The following is a 22,700-nucleotide window of genomic DNA, read 5'->3' on the forward strand; positions in this document are numbered from 1 at the left end:
CAGAAGTGGGTGCATTGGCCGTGCTGGGCCTTTAGAACTGCAGGTGCCAAGCTCTTGGGGGTGCTTTTGAAACAGGACTTGCAGAACACTGCAAATATTGCTGTGTGGTCACAAGCAAGTCACTAAACCTTTGTGGGACTCAGTATCCTTCTCTGTACAGGAGGGAAGGAGTTACATGACATAATGCTTGCAAAACACCTACTGTGTGCCAAGCACTGCCACCAGTGCTTTATTAAAAGGACTTGTTCTGTAAAATTTGGATTCAGTCAAAAAGCCACACTCAAGGATCCAGCAGGCCACACTCAGGTTCCCCTCCGATAAGCCAACGTTCACACAAGAGTGTGTCTGCATTCAAGATGGTGAATCCATTCTTGGGCAAATCCCAAGCCTGTGAACTGACCTTGTAGACACTGTCCAGCCTTGATCGTTTAGGACACAGAGAATCTCTGTGTATTTAATAGGTGATACTCACCTGGGGCCTCTTCTGCAGTTTGCTAAATTTAGCTTCATCACTATTTTCTTAATACAAATAACTTCACCCAAGGAGGACTTTACAGTTTACATAGTGTTTAGACTTTTAAAAATTGACTTCATAGTGTTTTCACATACTGTATTGTATCTGAAATAGAGTGGGAGAGGTACGAGTGTGGGTGGATTTAAAATAAAAATGGACCCAAACTCGGTCCTCTGGGAACACATTATGATACATGATCTCTTTATTACCTGATCAGAAACCTTCAAAGCCTTCAAGCCTTATTCTTTTTACAATTGCTGAATGAGAAATGAATTATTCAAAGACCAGGGTTGAAGGTTTGCCTAAACTCTGTAGTCGGGTATCTGAGGCTGCAAGTTCATTTCTGAGGATCCATCCTCCTGCTCAGGGCCAGAAGTCCATCCTTGGCCCTGACAGTGGGGTGGAGAGCACGCTGGATCTAGAATGCTGAGTGCCACCACCCTCTTTCTCAGGGTCAGCTTCCTGCTGCATCCCAGTAAATGCCATCTCTTTGGGAAAAGGGCTCAGGAGCAGAGAGGCTGGGCATGAGCCCATGGATGTGGCATTTTGCCCAGGGCACAGCCTTATCTAAGGAGGCAGGATCTGTGTGGGCTGGGAGGGGGCAAGGATGGTGCTGGGGGCCTCAGCCTCCTCAGATGCCCACCTAGCACCATTTCCTGCATTGTGTTTGGGAAACCACTACCTCCTGACCAGACTCAAGCTGGCCTTATCCCCATCTCTGATGATAAATCCCAGCAAGTCTAAGCCAGTGGTTCTCAACCCTGGCTTCACATTAGAACCATCTAGGGAGCTTTAAAAAAGTTTAGATGTCTAGAACCCAGTCCCTAGAGCCTAGAGCATGTCATGGCCTTGACATCACCTGGAAGCTTATTAGAGAAACAGACCCTCAGGCCCCACCCCAGAGCAACATCAGACTCTCTGGGCTGGGAGCACAGTGGCTCAAAGGCTGTCATGGTGTGGTGGATTGTATTTTCCAAAGGTGGTTGCTACAACAGATCCCCTCTCTCATGCCTTCCTCATGTCTCAGATAGTGGGATCTGTGTTCCCTCCCTTTAAATCTGGGTGGTCTGGTGATTACAATGGAAATGCCATTGGGTAACTTTGAAGGCTACTTCAAAAAAGGCAATGAGGCTTCTTCCTGTCTCTTAAGACATTCGCTTTTGGAGCCCAGCTGTCATGCTGTGAGGAAGACCAGGCCTCATGAAGATTCTGTGCATAGCTGCTCTAGTGACAACCTTAGCTGAAGTCCCAGTGGACACTAATTGCTAAGCAAGTGAGCAAGGAAGCCTTTGAAATGACAGTCACTGTCTGACTCCAACTGCCTGGGAGATCCTGAGTGAGAACCACCCTGCTGAGCCCAGCCAACCCCCAAGCTGTCAGAAATAATCAGAATATGATTGTCATTGTTTAAGCTACCAAGTTTTGGGGCAGTTATATGTCAATAGATAACTGGAGTACATGGTCCCACCCTGTTCCCTTGCTAGATGGTAGTTTTGGGATGAGCATGTGACCCAATTTTGGCCAATGAGACATGAGGTAAAGTATGCTGGGGTTGCTTCTGGGAAAGTTGTCTTTGTTCCTAAGAAAGACATAGAGGAAGAGCGAGTCCTTCTCTTCCTTCTGATGATGTTGCCTCTTGATATGATGCCAGGAATTGCTGTCGTCACCTTGCTACCAACCTGAGGATACAGGCAGTGAAACTCCACCTTCCTCCCTCTTCCCTCTCTCCCTCCTGCCACTGCCTGCCATTTGCACTCTATTATGTATAAATCTTTTTCTTCCTTGGGGTCCCCCAACTGTCTGATCTCTTAGCTAAATTCAACATTCTTTGGGGTGTTGTCTGGGTGCCCTTGGCCAGAGGCAGGGGCTAGGTCCACCGCTTGAGCTTGGTTGGGTTGTGCCGGTAAAATCTACAGCCTTCAGAGTTGGGGACAGAGCCTGGAGATGATTTTATCCACCGCCCCATTATAAAAATGAAAAAAACCGAAGTCCTCAGGGCTTCTGAGAATGCACAGAAGGTGCAGCAGTTCCCTGGTCGGGACTCAGGCCTGTGAACCAGCAGGGCAGAGGCCTGTGCAAATACCCAAGGACAAGGCCACCCAGGCAGAAAATCTTAGCCCCAAAGCTGATGGACAGGGAGTCCTGGCTTCACACACCAGAAAGCTGAGGCAGGTCCAGGAAGGTGTGACCTGTCCAAAGTCCAGAACAGAGGTCTAGGATCCCAGCAAAGGGATGTGAGAATCCAGAGGCCTTAGCTCTGCTGGAACCAAGGACCAGAGGCCCCCAAGCACCTGTCCTGGGACACACGGATCCTGAAGGGGTAACTACACACTTTTCATCAGTGCACCTGTGTACCTGGAACCCAGATAGCAAGGGCAGCCACCTCTCAGGGGGAACTGCCAACAGGCCCTGTGCCCATTAGGCAGATGGTCTGAGCCAGTCGGGCTGCTGGCAAGGAGCACAGCCTAGGTGCCAATTTGCCCAGGCCTTAGGTGGAATGCTGTTTCCCCAGGCCCTCTCCCTCTATCCTATTATGATGTTTAGTTTTATGTGTCAACTTGGCTGGGCCACGGTGCCCAGATATTTGGTCAAACATTTTTCTGGCTGTTTCTGTGAAGGTGTTCTTTGGATGAGACTAACCTTGAAATCAGTGGACCTTGAGCAAAGCAGACTGCCTGCCGTCACATGGGTGGCCTCGCCCAGTGCGGTGAAGGAATGGAACAAACACTGATGTCCCCTGAGCACGAAGGATGCCGGCCTCCCCATCAGGCTGTGGTTGGACTCGCCAAGCCTCCACAATTGTGGGAGCTAATTCCTTAAAATAAATATTTCTATATAAATACATCCTGTAGGTTTTGTTTAGAAGGGAGAGTTACCCAAATATGAAAGGGGGATCCCCCCATGTTGTCCTCTGGGGGCATATCACTAAGCATGTGGCACATGTGGGTTTGTCCCCAACACTCCCCCTCAGCTCTGTGTGTAGCCCTAATAACAGACTATTTCTTCATAGGTCACCTTGTGGTGCTGGGGGTAGGGGGATGTCACTGACCCACCCACGGGGCAAGAAGAAGGGTGGAGAATTCCAGATGGGAGGGAACCAATGTCAGAATTGTTTGCTCTTTTCTAATTTTTTTTTTTTTTTTTTTTTTATAGAGAGGGAGTCTCACTATGTTGCCCAGGCTGGTCTCAAACTCAAATGATCCTCCCACCTCGGCCTCCTGAAGTGCTGGGATTACAGGCGTGAGCCACTGTACCCAGCCAGAATTGTTCCCTTCTAAAGGCTGGTAAGCCCAAGTCATTTTATTTCATAATTCATGACACTTTGGTTTATTAGTCTATTCCTCCCATTTCTTGAGGGTGAAAAAAATGGGAGCCCCCAAGATATGTTTTTACAGTGCTTGAGAGAGAAAAGACCAGAAAGTGTACTGAGGAACAGACCCTAATTTATGACTTCTGAGTTAAATTTATACTCTTTAATGTTGGATATAAATCTTTTGATTGAGGTGAGGCTGCAAATAGTCCCCCATTCTGAGATGAACTTGCAGACAGAAGGGAAACCGTAACGGTGGTGCAATTAGTGACACATTCACCCATGCCCCAGGAGGGGAGAAAATGGCCCAGAACCTGTTACTAAGATACGTGAAACCAAGTGTTCCCAGGGTAAGAGCTCCTTCATTAGCAGCTCAGCATCCAGGCCGGTAAAGGCCAAGCCTAATGATGTCACAGTCAACAATCAGCTTGTATTTAAGACTGGATTCTATTTTTTCCATGTGCACAAAAACAAGCCTGGTGCAGTGACAGAGAAAGAGTGTTTTAGAGAGAGAAAAGTGCATCTTATAGGAGCTAATTACATTGACAAACATTGGAGTAGAGCACATCTAAAACACTTGTCTGGTTTGGAAATGCTACCTAATTTTCTCCAGGCATGCTAACCAATTCCTTTGCTTTGGGGAGGAACATGGTTCGGTATTATTCTGTAAACAAGAACCAAACAGTACAACCAAAGGGCGCCAGTGGAGGAGGAAGTTGGGCTTTGCAGTTGCTATCGGTTTATAGGCAAGGGTTGAAAGGTCATATACAAATGCAGTCTAGAGCTTTCTACGTGCGACTGAAGCATCAGAGTTGTGGGGACGTGGGGAGTGGGCCAGGAAACAGTTCAGGCCAAGCCCCTCAGAGTAGAAGGGGGTTGACCAAGAATCCTTGGTGAGTTGGTAGCTGAACTGGGACCGGAACTGGCTTCTCTTCTCTTTCCCCTCTATTGTGCTGGAATAGTCCAGCTATTAATACAAAACAGCCTGCCAGGTATGGGCTGAATCGTGTCCTCCCCTAAATGCATACGTTGAAGCTCTAGCCTCTAGTACCTCAGAATGTGAGTGGATTTGGAGATAGAGCCTTTAAAGAGTGATTAAATTAAAATGAATCACCTAATTAACTGGGTGGGGCCCAGTCCAATTTAACTGGTATCCTTACTAGAAGAGGATTTGGACATGCTGAGAGACATCAGGGTACAGGGGCGTAAGGAGTATGTGAGGATATAGTGAGAAGACAGTGACCTGCAAGCCAAGGACAGTGTCCTCAGGAGAAACCAATCCTGCCAACACCTTGATCTTGGACTTTGGTCCTAAGAGCTGTGGGAAAATTAATTTCTGTTGTTTCAGCCACTCAGTCTGTGGTAGTTGGTTATGGCACCCCGAGCTGACTCATACACCCTCTTCCGAAGGCTGCACACACCAGATGTGCAGCTTTCGGTACCACATGCCAGAGCCCAGTTGTTGCCCACCTAATGGTGTCTTGCACTTGGCCTTGGCCAAAAGGTCAAGTCTTTAAGAAGAGAGCAAGAGAAAAGCTGGCACAGCACAAATACACACACTGAAGAGAGCACAGCATAGCTTTGCTACTCAACATCTCAAAATCAAAAATGTACAAGTTGAGCTGATACCTGGAGAACCCCTGGGGTCATGGTCACGGTTTGCTGTAGCTCCCCCACCGTTCTCCTCCCGTGGACTTCACGGAAGGTGATTCAGACCTCCCCAGCTCAGGTTTCCCCCCAGGCAAACAGGTGTCACATTGCCTGGTCTCCTGGAGGCATCTGATTTGCCTGCATATGTCCTATACCCAGGAAGTAGACGCTCCCCTATGTTGGGATTAAATTGGCAACCTCCAAATGTCCACAAGCATCCTCAGGAGAGCAGCTGAATCCAAGTCTGCCTCATTTAGACTCAAGATGCACCAGGTGTCACCAAACCCAGCTCCAAATCCCAGGCACCCTCTTCGAAATCTGCCTTCTACTTAGGTGGTATAGACATCTGTCTACATGATTAGATTTTAGGTTGGGCCTTGGTCTGGAAACATCTCCCTTGTAAGCAGGGACGGTATCCCCGTGGCCGGAAACGGTGCTTGGTAATACGAACTCAGACCAGCCCAATTCTAAAAATCTCGTTGTCAGAATCACTTCTTTCGGTTAAGGCATGTTATCAAAGGGCCATGCTATTAAGACCTCTTCAGCCATTAACGCCTCTGTGACTTTATCAGTGTGGCCTCGGTCCACTCTCAACCCCATGGGGCCCAGGGCCCAGGGCAGCTGGGAGGAGAGGAGGAAGGGTTCACAGCCCCCACTGGGGAGGGCGCGAGCACAGGCAGGTGTGTTGTATGGAGGGACGTGGGTGACAAAAAAAGGATAGAGGATTTCAGAAGGAACATTGCTTGCTTGACGTTTCTGAGCCAGCCAGACCTCCACATCAGTTGCGCTTAGGCCCCACGGCGCAGATCACGAACGTGAGGTGGCAAGTGCACGAGTCCTGCTGCGTCCCTGTAACGAACTTGGCATCTCAGAGCTGGCCTTAGCCTGAGGCCAGGAAGCTGGGAGCGCAGGAACAATATACAGCGGGTCACGGGGCCAGGGGACAGCTGCGGGCTTCCTAGAGCCGCTGCCGTGATTGGCACTCCAGGGGCGGGGCTTCACCCGTGCTCTCGGCCAAGCAGCTCGCCCGCCCGCCCCAGGCTCCCACGCCCGCCACGGGAGCGGCGGGGCAGCGGGGGGTGGCGGGGCGGGTGGCAATCGGCCGGCCAGGGAGAGCGGTCCAGGGCGGGAGGCGGCCGAGGCTCAGCAGGGTGAAGACGACATCTGGTCGTAGTCGGGGCACTTGAGCAAGGCAGGGTAGTTGCTGTTCATCTGCAGGGAGGCGTCGCTGGAGATGTCGGAGGGGCTGCGGCCCCGGACCCAGGCGTCCGGGTGCAGGAACTGGCCGGAGTAGTCGGAGCAGTTGCTCAGCCGAGGGCGGTAGAAGCCAGGGTGAGGCCTGTACATGTCCTCGGCGGTGTACCTCTTCATGAACAGGTACACGGACATCACGCCGGCACTCTATGGCGAGGAGAAAGCAGGGAGAGCTCACCGCCCGGGGCCTGCCTTAACTGCTCCGGCTGGGGTCTGTGGGGCGGGGGGTCGTCTGGGGTGGGACATGGAAGTGGGGACAGGAGTGGGCCCTGGGGCCGTCCCGGGTGCAGGAGACCTGGAAAGGTAAGAGCACGACACCTTCTGGGATGAAGCAGGGAAGTAGAGTGGGTAGCCCAGGATGCTTGTGGAGTGATTCCCTCCTCCTGGCTCAGCTTCCCCACCCCCCCAGCCTGCCCTGGCTCAGCGGGACAAGGGGGATCACCTCTGTTAAAAGGAACGAGATGGCAGAGAAGGCAAACGACCATCCGTATTTGTAGTTGAAATAGGTCTCTGGGTCCTTAGTCCTGTTGAGCACCTCGTCGTTGATGCTGGAGATGTACAGCACGAGGCCCACCACGAGAGAGAGGCCTGGGTGGGACAGGGGAGCAGAGGGGACTCTCAGCACAGAGGCCCAGAGAGTTGGCTGACTCGGCATCACCTCCCCTCACGGTTCAGGAGCAAAGCCGCCTGCCTTGGAGTGATGATGCATTTGTTTTGGAGTTCAAGGGAGAGCAGGAGTCTCCTCCTGGAGGACCCTTCTTAGACCAGCACTTTCTGGATAGCAGATGGCTGCAGGTAAGGAAGTGTCCTGTCCAACTCCCTCCTCGGCCATGGGCCACGCTCAGTGGTTCTCACCCAGCTGTCCACACCCGTCACACAGACGTGCCTGAGCACCAGCCCTGTACATGCTGACTCACTCGGCCTGGGCTGGGAACCTGGCACTGCATTTTCTTAAAGCTACCCAGGTGACACTAATGTGAACCGGGGGTGTGAACCACTGAACTGGCAAGTGGCTTTTACTACACGGAGGAGTAAAATAGGTCCCCTCAGCAGGGGTAGCCAAGGTCCCCAACCCCTGTCTCCAGCTGTACACATCACTGTGGAGTCTGGCAATATGGCCCGTGGGCTGTGTGGCCCACCTGACCACAGGGTGTGGTCTGAGATCTTTAGGCAGGGGAGAGAAAGAGAGTTTGTCCAGATGCTGGCAAACCTTCAACCAGGAGGCCAGGGGGCCCAAACTCCTGCTGCCACTGTGCCAATGACTGCCTCAGGCCCATCAATTAGTAACTGTAATTGAATCAAGACATAATTAATTACTCTGTTTTGAGCTATTCAGGTTTAATCCATTTGCATTATTTTATGAAACTGGGGCATACGGAACGGTGAATGTTAGAGGAAAACAGGTGTCATTGAAGCCTTCCTTGGTATTTAACTCGTGTTGGAATCACTGCTGCCCCAAATGAACCCTCTTTATTATCATTAAAACAACTTCACACGGCCCAGCTCAACCCTGCATTCTGATCCTGCAGCCCAATGCTGCACAACCCCAGGTGTCTCAAAGCTCCTAGATAGCCTTGGCTGTTGTGTAGCTCACAGTAGGAAAAAGAGCTTAACCCTGGGTCTGTGACTTGGGACGAGGTGGAAATATCGCCATGCAAAGGTTGGGCTAATGACATTGCACATGCTTCTTAGATACGTTTGGTTTGGTGGATGGAAGAGTGGAAGGATGGATTAGTAGATGGAAGAGTGGATGGAAGACAGATCAGCGGTAGATTGAAAATGGATGGACAGATGGATGGAAGAGTGCGTAGGTGTGTGAATGGATGGATGGATGGATGGAAGGAAGGAGAAAGAATAGCTCTTGGACATCAGGCATTCTGCCACCTGGCTCCCAGGCTATGTTAACATGAAAATTTTGGGGAAAGGATCCTAAAGTGACTTAGGAATCAAGTGACAATCAGAATTGCTGGTGTCCAATAGCTGTTTTCCTTTCCTTCCATCCATCTACCCACCCACCCATCCATCTATCCATCAGTTATTCACTCACCGACCCATCTTCCATCCAAGCATCTCCTTCTCAGGGTCCCCTCCCCAATCAACCAGTCCAAGGCACCTAAAATACATGCCCTGAGAGTCACTCCTTTGGCCTGAGTCATTATCTCCAAAAGAAAAGGTGTCCATGAATATTCGCAGGTCACAGTGAAGGGGAGAAAGAGCCTACCTTTATTTACCTTGTTCCCTCTCCTTCTCGCTCGCACTCCTGTGAGAAATCTCATCCCTGTCCGTGGACTCTCTCCTACTCCCTAGGTCGGCGTCTCCCAAATCTCTGTCTGTCTTTGACCCCAGACACTCCCACAAGCCCCAGACCTGACCTCTAGCAGCCTCCTGGACACCTTCTCCCAGGTGTCACATGGACACGTCCAACTCAGCATTTCTCACACTAAACTCAAGATCTTTGCCCCAAATCTGCTCCTTCTCCTGTGGTCCCTAGATTAATGATGTGATGTGCCACCCACCTCGTGCCCAAGCAAGAAATTTGCCCTCACCTTGCCACTCTGCTTGAAGCCTAGTCCTGGTCCTGTTGACCTCCCAAATGTCACTGGAGCTCTCTCATTTCTCTCTCTCCACTGTCATAGCCCTGTTTGTTCCACCATCACCTCTCTCCTGTACTGGAGTCACCTCCTGCCTAGTCTCCCTGCCTCTTGTCATGCTTCCCTCCCTCCCTCCACTCCCCAGGGCGTCATGCTAAAATCCAGATCTGGTCATGTCATTCCCTGGCTTAAAATCTTCTATCTGTAAGATGACCTTGGATGCCTTCCCCAGGCTCTCCTCATGCTCGCCACGATGAGTGATGAGCATGCTTGGTTCCCCCCTCAATGTCTCATCCTCCCCCTTCCCTCCAAGGTCCTTCCAGCCCCCACCCCCAGCCTCGATTCTCTGCCTAATCCCCTGCTTGTCCTTTAGCTCACCTCCTCCCGGTGGTCTTCCCTCCCAGCCCTTGGTCTGAGTTTCAGCCACTGCTCCTGCCCCACTGCAGGCTGCAGATGACCGTCACAGCTCTTGTCACGCTGGGCTCCTGTGGACAGGAAATACCTGTCCACTTGTTTGTATCTCCCACTGCACTTAGCTTTTGTGGGCAGTGATGCCACACACAGAATAAGGCCTGGTAGATATCATGAATGAATGAATGAATGAATGAATGGAAGGAAGAATGAATGAAGTACAATGTGGTGTCAGTCCAGGAAGACAGGTTGGTGTTGAAGGGGCCTGGGAGGGCCCAGGGTGTGGTGTGCATGTGCGACTGGAGAATGGAGGGGAGGATTGGAGTCTCCTGAGGACAGCTGGGGGCTGAGGGTAGGGGGTGAAGAAGCCACCATTCCAAAGGCTGATTGTGTTCATTGTTCATGCAAAAATATGAAGACATAGCCCCTCCAACAGAGGAATACTCATTATCGGTGGGAACTAAAATGTACGAGCTGGGCTGGCAGTGTGTTCAGAGAGGAAAGAAGTCTAGACTCCTCTCCAGCTCTGCCCCGGGTGAGCCTGCCCAGCCCAGCCACTCCTCCTCGGGAGCCTCCATTTCTCTTCTAGAAGGTGACGGATGGACCCAGGGTCATCAGAAGTCTCCCCCAGGTCTGACTGTGTTCTGCCCAGGTCACTGGCTCAGCCTGTCCCATTTCCAGGGCCAGGGGCTGACCCCTGGCCATGACCAGGACTTCCCAGAGCAGACCTGTTTACAGGCTAAATGTCAAAAGTCCATCAATAGAAAACAACTTACCGGAGAGGATAAAGAAGATGCCGGAGACGAAGGCCAGTATCGTCCTGTGGGGACGGATGTGTCCGATGTTGCTCAGGATAAAGCCGATGAACATGAAGAAGAGGCTGACCAGAGGGAACGGTGTGGCTGAGCGAATCATCTCTAGGTGAGGGGACAAAAGAATGGCCCATCAGCCTGTGGTGGCATTGCTCCCTTCTCATCATCCGGACCCCAGTGTTCCTGGCAGCGTCTGCCACCAGGTCCTCAGAGCCCCTGTACCAGCTCCCGAGGCTCCATCCCCCACTGGATGGCCTGGGGACCTCCCAGCGCTGGCAGGGCTTTTTCCCCTGGGGGGTGGCTGGAAGGACTGACTTCAAGTGCCAGTATATTCAGGGCCTCTGTCGTTTCCTCCGGGCATAAGCTACTTCCTTCCCGGGAGTCCACACTGCCAGCCAGGATGGCAGCTGCGGCAGGGCCTGGTCACGCCATCTGGCTTCCTCTCCCAGGGGCAGTCACCATTTCCCTGGGCAAGGGGCTGCTCTGAGCGGCACACAGGACAGTCACTGACCTCTGTCTTCTTCAACTTGTGATTACTTGAGGAGCAGTTCTGTTGTATAATAAAGAATTTATCCAGTCTTTGTCCCTGATTCCTGACAGATAACCTCTCAATTCTTATAATTTCCCAAGCAACAGGAGTGTTGCTATTCATGGTGGGCCCCTCAACCACACCTGAGTTTATGCTAATGAGGTGACTCAAAATGGGGGCTGGGAAGACCAACCAAGTGATTAGAGGATTGTGGTCTTGAGCCATGCGCTATGAGCCTGACCTCTGTGGAGGGCAGGGGCTGGAGACTGAGTTCAACCAATCATGCCCACGTAATGGAACCCAATAAAAACTCTGGACTCCAAAGCTTGGTTGAGCTTCCTGGTTGATGAACTCATAAATGTGTTAGGATGTGGCACATCCTGATTCTATGGGGAGAGGACACTACAGCTCTGCACTGGGGACCCTCCCAGACCTTGCCCTATGTGTCTCTTCATTTGGCCAGTCTTGATTTGCATGCTTTATAATAAAACTGTAACGGCAAGTATAGGGGGCCTTTCCTGAGTTCTGCAAGTCTTTCCAGCAAATTATTGAACGTGAGGGAGTCATGGGAACTCCCACATTTGTGGCCAATTGGTCAGAAGTGCAGGTGGCCTGGGGACCTCTGAACTTGCAGCAGGCCTCTGAGGTGAGGGCAGTCTTGTTGAAGACTGAGACCGTACACCTGTGGAGCCTGTGTTAACTGCAGGTGATTAATATCAGAATCGCATTGCAGTATTGCAACCTCACTCTGGGGGCAGAACCAACTCTGGTGAGGTCAGGGCCAAGCAGTGAGTCTCACTGGGGTCCAGAGAGTTCAGTTCCCTGGGTATGGAAGCTGTCTTGCTTGCCTGGGTCACTACAGCAACCTGTCTCCACCACTGGGAAATTAATGTGCAGGGTGAGCTGCTGAAGCCAGGCCAGCACACCCAGCTGGGCCTAAGGGCATTAGCTCTTGAGAAGTACGCCGGCCACCCTGACTCTTCCCTCTACCCTGCTCCTCTCTCTGCAACCAGTGACCCGGGTGCAAAGTTCAAGGCACCTACTTAGAACGTTGACCGTGGACTCGGACGTCAGCTGGGAGTTCATGGGCATCACGTATTCTATGGTGAAGCAGCGTCCCCGCTCCTCACCTGTGGAGACAAGAATCTTTTAAATTTCCAGGTCCTTCTTGAACATGGATTTGAAGTTAGTCCATTCAAATGGTGTTTCCAATTGCATCTAGGATCTTTGAACCACTGTGTCTTTGCACCTGGGCTGGATCCAAACCCTAGGGAGGTCCTGTCCCTGGCTAGTGGTGCACAGCAGGGGTGGCAGCACGTCCTGACATCAAATCCTTCCTGGAGAAGCACCTCTGTGAGGATGGACCCAACCACTGGAGTCACATGCAAAGAGGTCGGCTCTGCAAATCCCCTGACTGACCAAACACCTGGTGCCGTCTCATTGCTTTTGGACAGATGGGGCTGATGATGGCATGTGGCTGACTTAGACTCACCAGTGTGGGCATCATGGAGCAGAACTCCAAAAGCCTTGTCAACCACTTTGGAAACCAGATCCTGGTGACTTCAAACTCGGCTTCAGATTTAAACAGGGACTGATATCACACAGTCTGGGGCAGTGGGAGAAGAAGTCAGAACTGGATGCCATTCCCGAGGCAGACTCAACAAGTGAGGCCAGGCCTCTCTAAATACTGCTGGGCACCAACTGCCACCCAATCCCCCAAAGCGCTCCTATCAAGCTGGAGGAAAAAAATCGGGGAGAACCAAATCGTGTCTCTTTGCAATGCACAGGAAGGTTATAGGACCCTACCAAGAAAAGCCCTGTGACCACACTGTGGCAGTCCTGGCCAGCCCAGGCTGTGGCCAGTCTTGCATGACTTGGAGATGCTTTTCTTGTACAGGCTGGTCCTGGGCCATGACAAAGGTATAAGGGACAGAGCTCTTGGAGTAAGAACTCCAAGGATTCCAGAGAAGCCTTAGCAAGCAGAAGGGAGGCCCAGACTGACAGGATCAAAAGCTGCACCCTCTGCAGAGCTGCAGGGACCTGCATTGGTGCATTCCCTATGCCGTTTCATGGACAGAGGAACCGAGAAACTGCTAAGTATTTCCCAGCCTGCAAATTAGTGGATGCAAGGAAGTTAAGGAGACTTACTTACCCTCCCCAAGTCTACATTTCCCCATTTGTAAAGTGGAAATAGTAACGAGTCCTGTCTTGCAGTGTTGTTTGGAAGATTATATGGGATCAATAGTTCAATGAGCCAAGGCGTGCAAGAGCACTCGAGACCTGTGCAATGTCATTCTCATTCTCATTCTGTGGGAGCAGAGTGTGGGGAAGGCACAGTCACAGTCATCTTCCAGGAGGAAAGCCCTGGGAGGTGAGAGGACACAGCCAATCAGGGCTGAAGCTTGCAGCTGGGTCCTGGTCTCTGCAGGGAGCAGCGCCCAGAGTTTATGGGGATCGTTCATGGTGAACTGGCTCCTCCCAGCTTCTCTGGGCCATCTCTTCCCAGGGAAGGATCTCTTGGGACAGGTGATCCTGGTATGGGGGGTGGGGTGTCCCCAACCCGGGGCACCCTTACCTGCAAGGAAGCAGACCCGCCAGAGGCCTGAGTGCAGGGACATCCTGATCTCCGTGCTCTGGTTCTGGGGCAGGACCACGCCCTCCTCCAGGTACAGCCAGTAGTCGGTGCTGACCGCTATGCCCAGGAGCCCCAGGCCACAGACGGCAAAGACGCTGCTCAGCAGAGTCAGGGCCTTCCTCCCGCAGGCACTCATCTTCGCGGCTGGACGCTAGGTGGCCAGAGGCCGTGCTCCCACCAGCACGGAGGGGATCTGGGGGCAGGGAGAGAGGGTGAGCATCTGGCAGTGGCCACAGCTCTGGGAAGACCAAGATGAGGAGCCAGTAACTAAAGTCAACCCTGTCCGGCTCAACAGATGGATCAAGACCACCAGGCAACTCCCTGGATGCCTCGCCACCATGACACAGGTGCCACCCTCTTCCTCCCCCCTCAGGAACTCACAGCTTTCTTGGCATGCCACTGCAAGGGCCCCTTGTCCTCTCTGGGAGTCCCCTTTGCTGGGTACTACTATTCATTCATTCATTCATTCATTCATTCCTCAGTCCATTGTGCCAGACACGGGAGATACAAAAATGAACACGACATTGTCCTTGCCCTTGAAGAGTTCCCCATCTAGAAGAACAGAGGTGCCCCCAAATGCGCCAGTGAGAGCTGTGGCTGAGACTTGCCCAGGAAGCAGAGAGGAAGAGTGGAGGAGAGAACTGTGCTGGGCGGGCTTCTCTGTGTTGAGAAGGATTCTGAAGCTCAAACACAGCCTGTGAGAGTAGCGGGCCCCAGAAGGGGAGGTGGGAGCAGCTCTGGGAAGAGGCAGAGGGGCAGGGAGGGCTTCTTGGGGGCAGGTTTCTTCCACATGTGACTCAAGTCAGCTGTAGGACTGGATCAACACAAGAAGCCACACCACAGTCCCAGTGCAATGGAATCCACCTAACCCGAAATGACCCGACCCTTGCCCACACAGCACAACATATTGGCAGGAGCCGGCTCTGGACTAGCCAGAGAGAAGCTGAGTCTATGCCAGCTCAGCCACGAGCTCATCCACTGACGCCCGCCCTAACCCTAACCCTAACCCTACCCTAACCCTACTCTAACCCCTAACCCCAATCCTAACCCACAGCCCATGTGACCAGCCACGTGACCTTCAGGTGCCCTCCACGACTCAAAGTGTGGTCCGTGGACCAGCATCGTCGGCGTCACGGGAGCTTGTTAGAACAGTAGACTCTCTGGCTCTCTCACTTCCTAGACTGGAATCTGCATCTTAACAGGATCCAGGTGAGTTGTCTGCCTGCTGATATCCGGGAAGCGCCACGCCAAGCAAACAGGTGATGGCATCACAATGTAGCAGCTGCCGTCAACGGTGAAAGGCGGGATATGACGACAACCCAGAAGGGGTCACCCAACGGCGGCAGAGGGGCAGGCAGGGCCATCTCTAGGAGAGCGTGGGGCCTAGGCCAACTCAAACAGGGTCTCTCACCCAAGCCGTCATGGTCACAAGGTGGCCACACTGTCAGCATCTTTCTGGCCCCTTATAATATAGCAAAGTCAGAAATTTTGAAACGGGATGTTAGTGATATTCAGGAAAGAGGTACAGCAGTGCCTTGGTGGGGTCCCCCAAGTTCAAGGCCTCGGTGGTGTCCCAGGGCCCTACCCAAGGGATGGCGGCATGTCCCGGCTGAGCTCCCAGGCACAGGTGGATATAGAGACAGCTGAAAAGGGACAGAAGCCAGATTCGTGTGCCGAGTCTGCGCTCGTTGGGGGGTGGGGGCTGGGGTCGGTGGGTGGGTGAGAGCAGGAGGGAGATCAGCACTCTCGTGAGGAGCTGTGACCATCCTGGCTCTGGTTCCACCGCGCCGGCCCTGCCCCGGCAGCTGACTGTGGGAGAGTTGATGGATCTGCAGAGCGAGCCACACGCCGGCTTCCTGGAGACCTGTGATGGTGTGTGTTCACCATGTTTGCCAGGCTGGAGAGGCGTTGAAGCCGCGACAATCCTTCCTGGGTTGTCTTTGACAAAGAAGGCAGAAATAAAATGTGAAACAGCCAGCCCTCCCCAGCCAGCCAAATCATTCTCCACGCAGTAGGGAGGGCGAGGGAGCAGGGCAGCTTGTATCTAACATAAACATCTAATGAAGCACCCATAACCCTGGGCTTGCTGCCGCGGAAGAGGCGACAGACTCAGGGCCACTGCCGCGCGCGGAGTTCACAAGCCGGGAAGATGTGCAAGGTGGGCGGCATCACAACAGCAGAACCCGGGTCCAAGGAGCGGGTGGCAGGGCGGGCACACAGAGCCCCAGGGAACGGCTGCTGCAGGCTGGTGGGAAGCGGTAGTGATGTTGTAATGATAATGAAGATTTTCATAACAGCTAAGCACTTTCACTTGCACTTGAGGCTCACAAAACCCCAGCATCTGCGAGAGGAAATGGGACTGGAACCCCGAGGATGGTTAGCAGCGACCAAGGAAGCAGAGAACAAAGGGATGAGACTCCTGGAGCCCCATATGATGCAAAGTGTCTTGAACTGGGAGCCAAGAAAGCTAGATTTTATACTCGGCAATGCCACTAAATATCTGCGTAATGTTGGAAATTAGCCTCTCTGCTATGGTTTGGATATGGTTGGTCTGTCCCCACCAGAGCTCACGTTGAAATTTATACCCCCCGCTGTGGCGGTGTTTGGGAGGTGCTGGGCCGTGCTGTTCTGGCGGTACTGAGTGAGTTCTCGCTTCCCGGAGGCTGCATTCATTCAAAGGAATGAATTTGTTCCCATGAGAATGGGTTGTTATAAAGCCAGGATGTCCCTCATGTTTCCTCGGTTCCTTTCTGATCTTCTCTGCCATGTTGTGATGCTGCGAGAAAGCCCTTGCTGGAGGAAGCCAGGGCAGGGCCCTTGAACTTCTCAGCCTGCAGACCTGTGAGCTTCAATACACCTCAGTATGAATTACCCAGGCTTAGGTATTCTTTTACAGCAACACAAAATGGACTAAGACAGTCTCTGCAGCCCATTTTTCTGCCAGATAACACAGAGGAAGGGAATAATAATCAAAGCTAAAGTATATTGAATCGAATGTTTACCATTGTTAGGCTCCTGCTAAGCACTTTGCTCTCTAATCCTTACAATTCCATTACCATCCCATTTTACAGGTAAGCAAAGCAAGGCTAAGAGAGGTTAGGAAACTTGCACAAGATCACTCAGTGAGCAAATGCTGGTGCCTGCATTTGAACCTCACCTTGCCTCACTCCCAAGCCCTTTCTCAGACCACCCCCACCAGTGTGTCCAAAGTGGGTTCCATGGAGCAACAGCTCCCTGCAATATTCTAGATAAGAGGACTCTGGTGAAAAACAGCTTGGGAAGCACTGCATCTCGCTCTTAAAGGACCACATTGCACATTATGTTAAAGGCTGGAAAAGCCCGTTTACCTTTGCTATTCCAGTAGTTCCAAACTTATTTGGCCACAAAACAACATCAAGTTCTGTGGAACCCACTTGGGGAACCCTGCTGCCCCCCATGAAGAATAACAAGCCCTGTCCTGCTCACTCCACAGAAATTGCTGAGGTGATTAAACACAACAACAAATATGAGTGTGCTTTGAAAAAACCTAATGCATGATCCTGGCATAAGGTATCATTAATAGTATTATTAAGCAACAATGGCCTAAGCCCCTGCTTCTTGCAGAGAAGATGGATCAGAGCTTCTGAAATACGATGGCTGCTGCCTGGCCACAGCTGAGCAGCCCATTTTAATGTTAAGTGTGGCAGAAAGATGAAAAAGATTCGAGTCTTGGGGATTTGCAAAGATGAAAGGGGACAGGAGATTGGATCTGGATTTACAAAAGCGAGAAATAAAAGAAAAGGCTGAAGGTGACCTTGCCTGCCGAACTCTACGACAGCAGACCCTGAAGTCTAGAGTGTACTTAGGAAAGCCAGAAAGTCTTATCCCTTTCCAGAGTATGCAGTAAATTTACAGAATGCTACATGGGGTGAAAAAGAATCACATTCATTACAAAATTATATTTATGCTTTTATTATGCAATGATATTTATTTACAAATAAATAATATGATTTACTAAGTATCAATCAGCTGCCGGGCACTGTGCAGAGCCGTTTATGTATAGTAAGTACTGTTTCCATAACCAAGGAATAAAACTAAATTAAAGATTAATCCATTCTCCAATCATTGACCTTGTAACCAAAAATGCAGGTCTCCAGCTAACTCCTAGGTTAGAGACGCCAACATGCAATGTCAACATGTCCCTTTGGAGACTGGAGCCCAGAAGCACGGCAGCTTTGAGCTTTTTAAGATGATTACCAGGTGCTTTTACCTCTAAGTATTAGCTTGTTAATGATCAGGAATAATTATCAGATGCTAATTATCACCCATGACTAGCAATTAGGGAGAAATGTGGAGATTAAATCACTAATGGCAGATTCCCCTGCACAAGCCAAGAATAAAAGAATTTGCAATGAAGTGCTTTAGGTGCCCAGAAGTAGGTGAGGTTACAGGTGCGAGTGCGAGCCCACCTATCAAACTACTAAGGAGGACGGGTCGGGTGTAACCAGATAGAAGGAGAAAGTAGAAAGACAGTCAAATGCAGACACCCTGATCTCAGTTTCCTACTAGTCCAGAGAACCCCAGGAGTGCTGTGATGGAGGGTGTGGGCTATAGGGATTCTTGACAAGGCTTTGGAGCCAGTTACAGCATCAGCGTGGCCAACACCCAGTAGGATGAGCTGGTGACCAGAGGACAACCCCCAGTGGTCCTGTGGCCCCACCAACTTCCCCGCCATGCTGTTCCCTGTTACTGTCTATGGTGGTGAAAAAATGACCACAAACTCTTTGACACTCCTCCCTTTGAGGAGGGGGGTCCACATCCTCTCCCGTTGAGTCTCGGCAGGTTTGTGACTGCTTTGACAAATGAAGCACATGGAAGAGACGCTATGCAACCTTTGAGGCTGGGTTGTAAAAGGAGATGCAGGTTCCACCTGGTTCTCTCGGGGACTCCCTCAGGGAAGCCAGGCCCCCACGTAAGAAATCTGACTACCCCAGGACCACCATGCTTTAGAACAGGGTTTCTCAGCCTCAGCCCTAGGCATGTGGGGTGGAAAATTCTTTGTCATGGGGACTGTTATGTGCATTTCAGGATGTTTAGCAGTATCCACAGCCTTATCCACCAGCTGTTAATAGCACTCCAGTTGTGACAGACAAAAACGTCCCTTCAAGGGCAAAAATCACTCCTGGTTGAGAACCACTGCTTTAGAGGCTACATGCAGATGCTCTGGGTGACAGCTCAGCTGAGCTTCCAGCCAATGGCCAGTGTCAGCTGCCAGCCATGAGATGGAGCCATCCTGGATGGACGTCCAGCCCAGTCGAGTCTTCAGATGACTGCAGCCCCAGTCAACATCTGATGGCAGCTGCATGAGAAACCCCAAGCAAGAACTGCCCAGTGGAGCACTTCCCAAATTCCTGACCCATAAAATCATGAGCAAAATAAAAGTGTTATTTTACATCATTATGTTTCGAGGTAATTTGATACACAGCAGAAGTTACCAAGATAGCTTCCTTATTCAATCAGCATCTTCCTCTCACTGCCAATATATGATTTAAATTCCAGGCGTGGCCTTGTCCTGAGTGTAATTTAGTGATGGAGGGCCTGAGTACCATATTAATAGTTTAATCCCTAAAATTTACAGCTGCATGGGGGAGTGAATGGCACGTGGGATTAGGCAAATCTGAGTTGTAATGCTGGCTCTACTACATACCATCCTGGGCAAGTCACATCACCACTCTGAACCTCAGTCTCTTCATCTGCAAAACAGGGATAACTTCATAAGAGTTATTGTGAGGATTTATGAAAGTGTAATCAAATAAGTCTGAGCTACCTCGTGCCGTCTCAGTACAATGCTGCAATGAGAAGGCAACACAATCTGACACCCAAAGAGCAGTAAACAACACGCAGATTTAATAAGGTAAATTTGCCCCTGAAAAGGGGCAAAATGGCCCAGACTTCCCTATCTCCATCTAGCTCTCCAACTTCTCTCTCATGATGGCAGTTCCACCCCTGGCAAATTTCAGCCCTCCTGTCTCCTCTCTCACTTCCGCATCAACCAATTGGAGAGACTTTAGGGTTTTTCTCTTTTGTGTGTGAAGCTAAAATGCTCTGTATAATGGTGTAAGAGGTGTCTTCCTGGGAGGCACAGTGGCATCTCTGTAGACACATATCCTATAGTGTTAGCAAACACAGGTCAAGTGCTTACTCAGGAAATGTCAAGCACAGCAGGGGCCCAGCATCAGAAAGGGGTGGAGACCTTGAGGTGTCATTACCATCCTGCTCTCCTGACTTGGGACCCTCTTAGAGACACTGCTCCCACCAGGTGGTCATGAAGCTGCTGGCTGGTGGGAGAGGGGGATCCTGATGAGTTGTCTGTTTTCCCTGCTGGTCCCACCCAGCTCTCTGCCCATTACTGATGCACTTTGGAGAGTGTGAGCATTTCTGGGCAAGTATTCTCTGTCCTTCGACAAAAGCGAGGACCGAGGAGGATGCTTTCTGCATTTCAAGCATTCTCTGCCCCAAGACTAAGAGCAAAGCCACAGCCTGTCTGTCTGCCAGGAGTCCAGGCCACAGAGCTGAGGACACAGAACTCGGGCATAACCCTGTAACACTGTGTCCTCAAACCTCCTAGAGTGGAGGTCAGTGTTTCATCCTTGGTTTTACAGGAGGTAACCGGTGGGCCACAGGCATTGTGGGCACCCACCAAGGGCACTGACCTTATCAAAAGAAGTCTCGCTTAAGTGGCAGCTGACTGTGACTTTATTGAAGGTCCAACAACAGATCTTGTAAAGTATCCACAATGTTTTTCCAAATGCATGACCACAGGCACCAAGTCAAGTGGGAGGGCCACCTAACCAGGTAGTGATAATAGTAATTATATCATTAAAATTACCTTCTTTGCAGAATTTTTCTGTGCATTAAAAACAGGATCATACTGCACATACCATAGTGTAGCCTAATTGTATTTTACTTAATAGCATCAATATTTTCTACATTATTTTTAGTGGCTTCGGGATATATATAGTCTCTAATTTGCATATACAAAACTGATATAGCCATTTCCCTACTGTGGAACAGCTAGGTTATTTCTAAATTTTCCCCATTGTAAACGATAATAAATAAACATACTTATAGCTAAACATCTGTGGGCATCTGTATTTTCTTAGGATAAATTCCTGCAAATGGAATTTCTGGATTAAAGGATATGAATTGTTTTAGCACTCTTAGAAATATTGTCAGATCTGGTTTGGAACATTTCAAAGTCATTTTTACCCCTGGTGCTTGAGATACCACAAAGATCCCGTTGTAAGGACACAGAGAATTCCAAACTAGCCACATCAGAAGAATTCCTCTTCTTCTGAGAATTTGATGCCTGGGCTCTGCTCAGCTTTGATTGCTATGTTTGCTGCATCAACATGATTTGCTAGTCTAAGGCCTCCCATGTAGAGCAAAATGTCTTATATCAGTGATTTGAAACTTTTTGAGGTGCATCATCATCACCTGTGCAAGACTGTAAACACACGCATGCCCAGATTAAGACCAGCTAAAAAAAAACCCATTAAAAATAATACATGTATTGAGATAGTGGCCAGACACAAAAATAACAAAAAATCAACAGCTATACACAAACCGCAGTCCGTTGAAAAATGTAATGCAGGAAAAAAAAATCGTACGTATGTAGCAACAAAATGATAAACTATTGGAGATAAACTTAATAAGTTTTGTGCTGGTGCTATGAATACATTAAAAAAACTTTAGAACTATTGAACATAAAACATAAGATTGATACATAAAACAATATATCACATTTTTAGATAGGAAGAAAGTTCATAAAAATGTCAACTCTCCTATAAATTAATCTATGAATTCAATGCAATGAGTTCTCTTTAGAAGATGACACATGATTCTGGGGTTAGTCTAAAGAAAGATACATTTGAGAATAGCCAGGAAAATTCTTTTAAAGATGAAGATAAATGAGTGGTAAGTACCAAACATTTATGCTTATTATGTAGCTAGAACAATTAAAACATTTGATACTGATGAAAAAAATAAATAACAAATGGAAATAAAAGAGAGTTTAGACTTCTATTTCTGGCTATGATGAACTAGGTTACGTAGTATTAGACCAACCCTCTTGCTGAAAATAACTAAAACAGTTGGATAAAATCTGTTGGAAGACGTTGAGCAATCAAGGTAGCTGAGATTTTAGAGGTCAAGAACTGAAGATAAAGCAAATGTGTCGAGATAAGCCTGGCATTTTGCACAACTTTTCCACGTGATGTATGTGCCAGCTTGAACAGAGCGTGAATCTGAGAGGCTGAACACAGGGCTGTAGACCTATAGCAGCCTCACGATGCAGCGGAGTCAACACTAGATCTCAGAGCTTGCCAAGAAGGACAGATCTAGTAAATAGCTCAATCCTGGATTCTGGTAACACTCAGCTCTAGGTGAACAAGTAATAAATCAGCCTTCATAAAACTGAAATCCATTTCCAAATCAGTTCAGTTCATGACTGGATCGAGGCAACCTTCTCCTATCCAGCAGACTGCCAAAAGCAAAAATAAATACTATCTTGGGGAAGATGTCAACACCAAGAGCTGCTACTGTTTTCCATACAAATGTCTAGCATTCGATCAAAAGTGACCAGACAGACCAAGAGGCAGGACTAAGACCAAAAAAGAAACATCAGACACAGGAGTGACGGATGCCAGAAAATAATATAATGACATTTTTAATGTGCTCAAAGAAAGTAATCATCAACTTAGAATTTCATACCCAGGAAAAATATCCCTCAGTATTGAAGGCAAAATAGAAATATTTTCAGGGAAACAAAAACAGAGGAAGTTTGTGATCAGCAGACTTGCATCAACAGAAATACTGAACAGATCCTTCAGGCAGAATGATCCAGTACTGAAGCACAGAAATGCAAGAAAGAAGGAAGAACAATAAAAGGGCAATTATGTGGGTAAATCTAAATAAATGGTGAGTATAATAGGGAATAATAATACTGTCTTGTGG

General features: G+C 49.7%; 1 protein-coding gene across 1 annotated transcript in view; it reads right to left on the reverse strand.

Annotated features, from left to right (window-relative positions):
* Positions 1-6,592: 6,592 nt before the first annotated feature.
* CACNG5 (calcium voltage-gated channel auxiliary subunit gamma 5) overlaps positions 6,593-22,700 on the reverse strand; it is a 40,956-nt gene continuing 24,848 nt past the window's right edge. The window contains exons 2-6 of the mRNA XM_045569613.1: positions 13,647-13,944; positions 12,115-12,201; positions 10,507-10,647; positions 7,171-7,316; positions 6,593-6,875 (exon numbers count right to left, since the gene is read on the reverse strand). Coding sequence (XP_045425569.1) covers positions 6,618-6,875; positions 7,171-7,316; positions 10,507-10,647; positions 12,115-12,201; positions 13,647-13,842 — 828 coding nt within the window. The 5' untranslated portion in view covers positions 13,843-13,944 and the 3' untranslated portion in view covers positions 6,593-6,617. The remainder of the gene's footprint in view (positions 6,876-7,170; positions 7,317-10,506; positions 10,648-12,114; positions 12,202-13,646; positions 13,945-22,700) is intronic.

Source organism: Lemur catta, chromosome 15 (genome assembly GCF_020740605.2).
Source record: "Lemur catta isolate mLemCat1 chromosome 15, mLemCat1.pri, whole genome shotgun sequence".
Lineage (NCBI taxonomy): Eukaryota > Metazoa > Chordata > Mammalia > Primates > Lemuridae > Lemur > Lemur catta.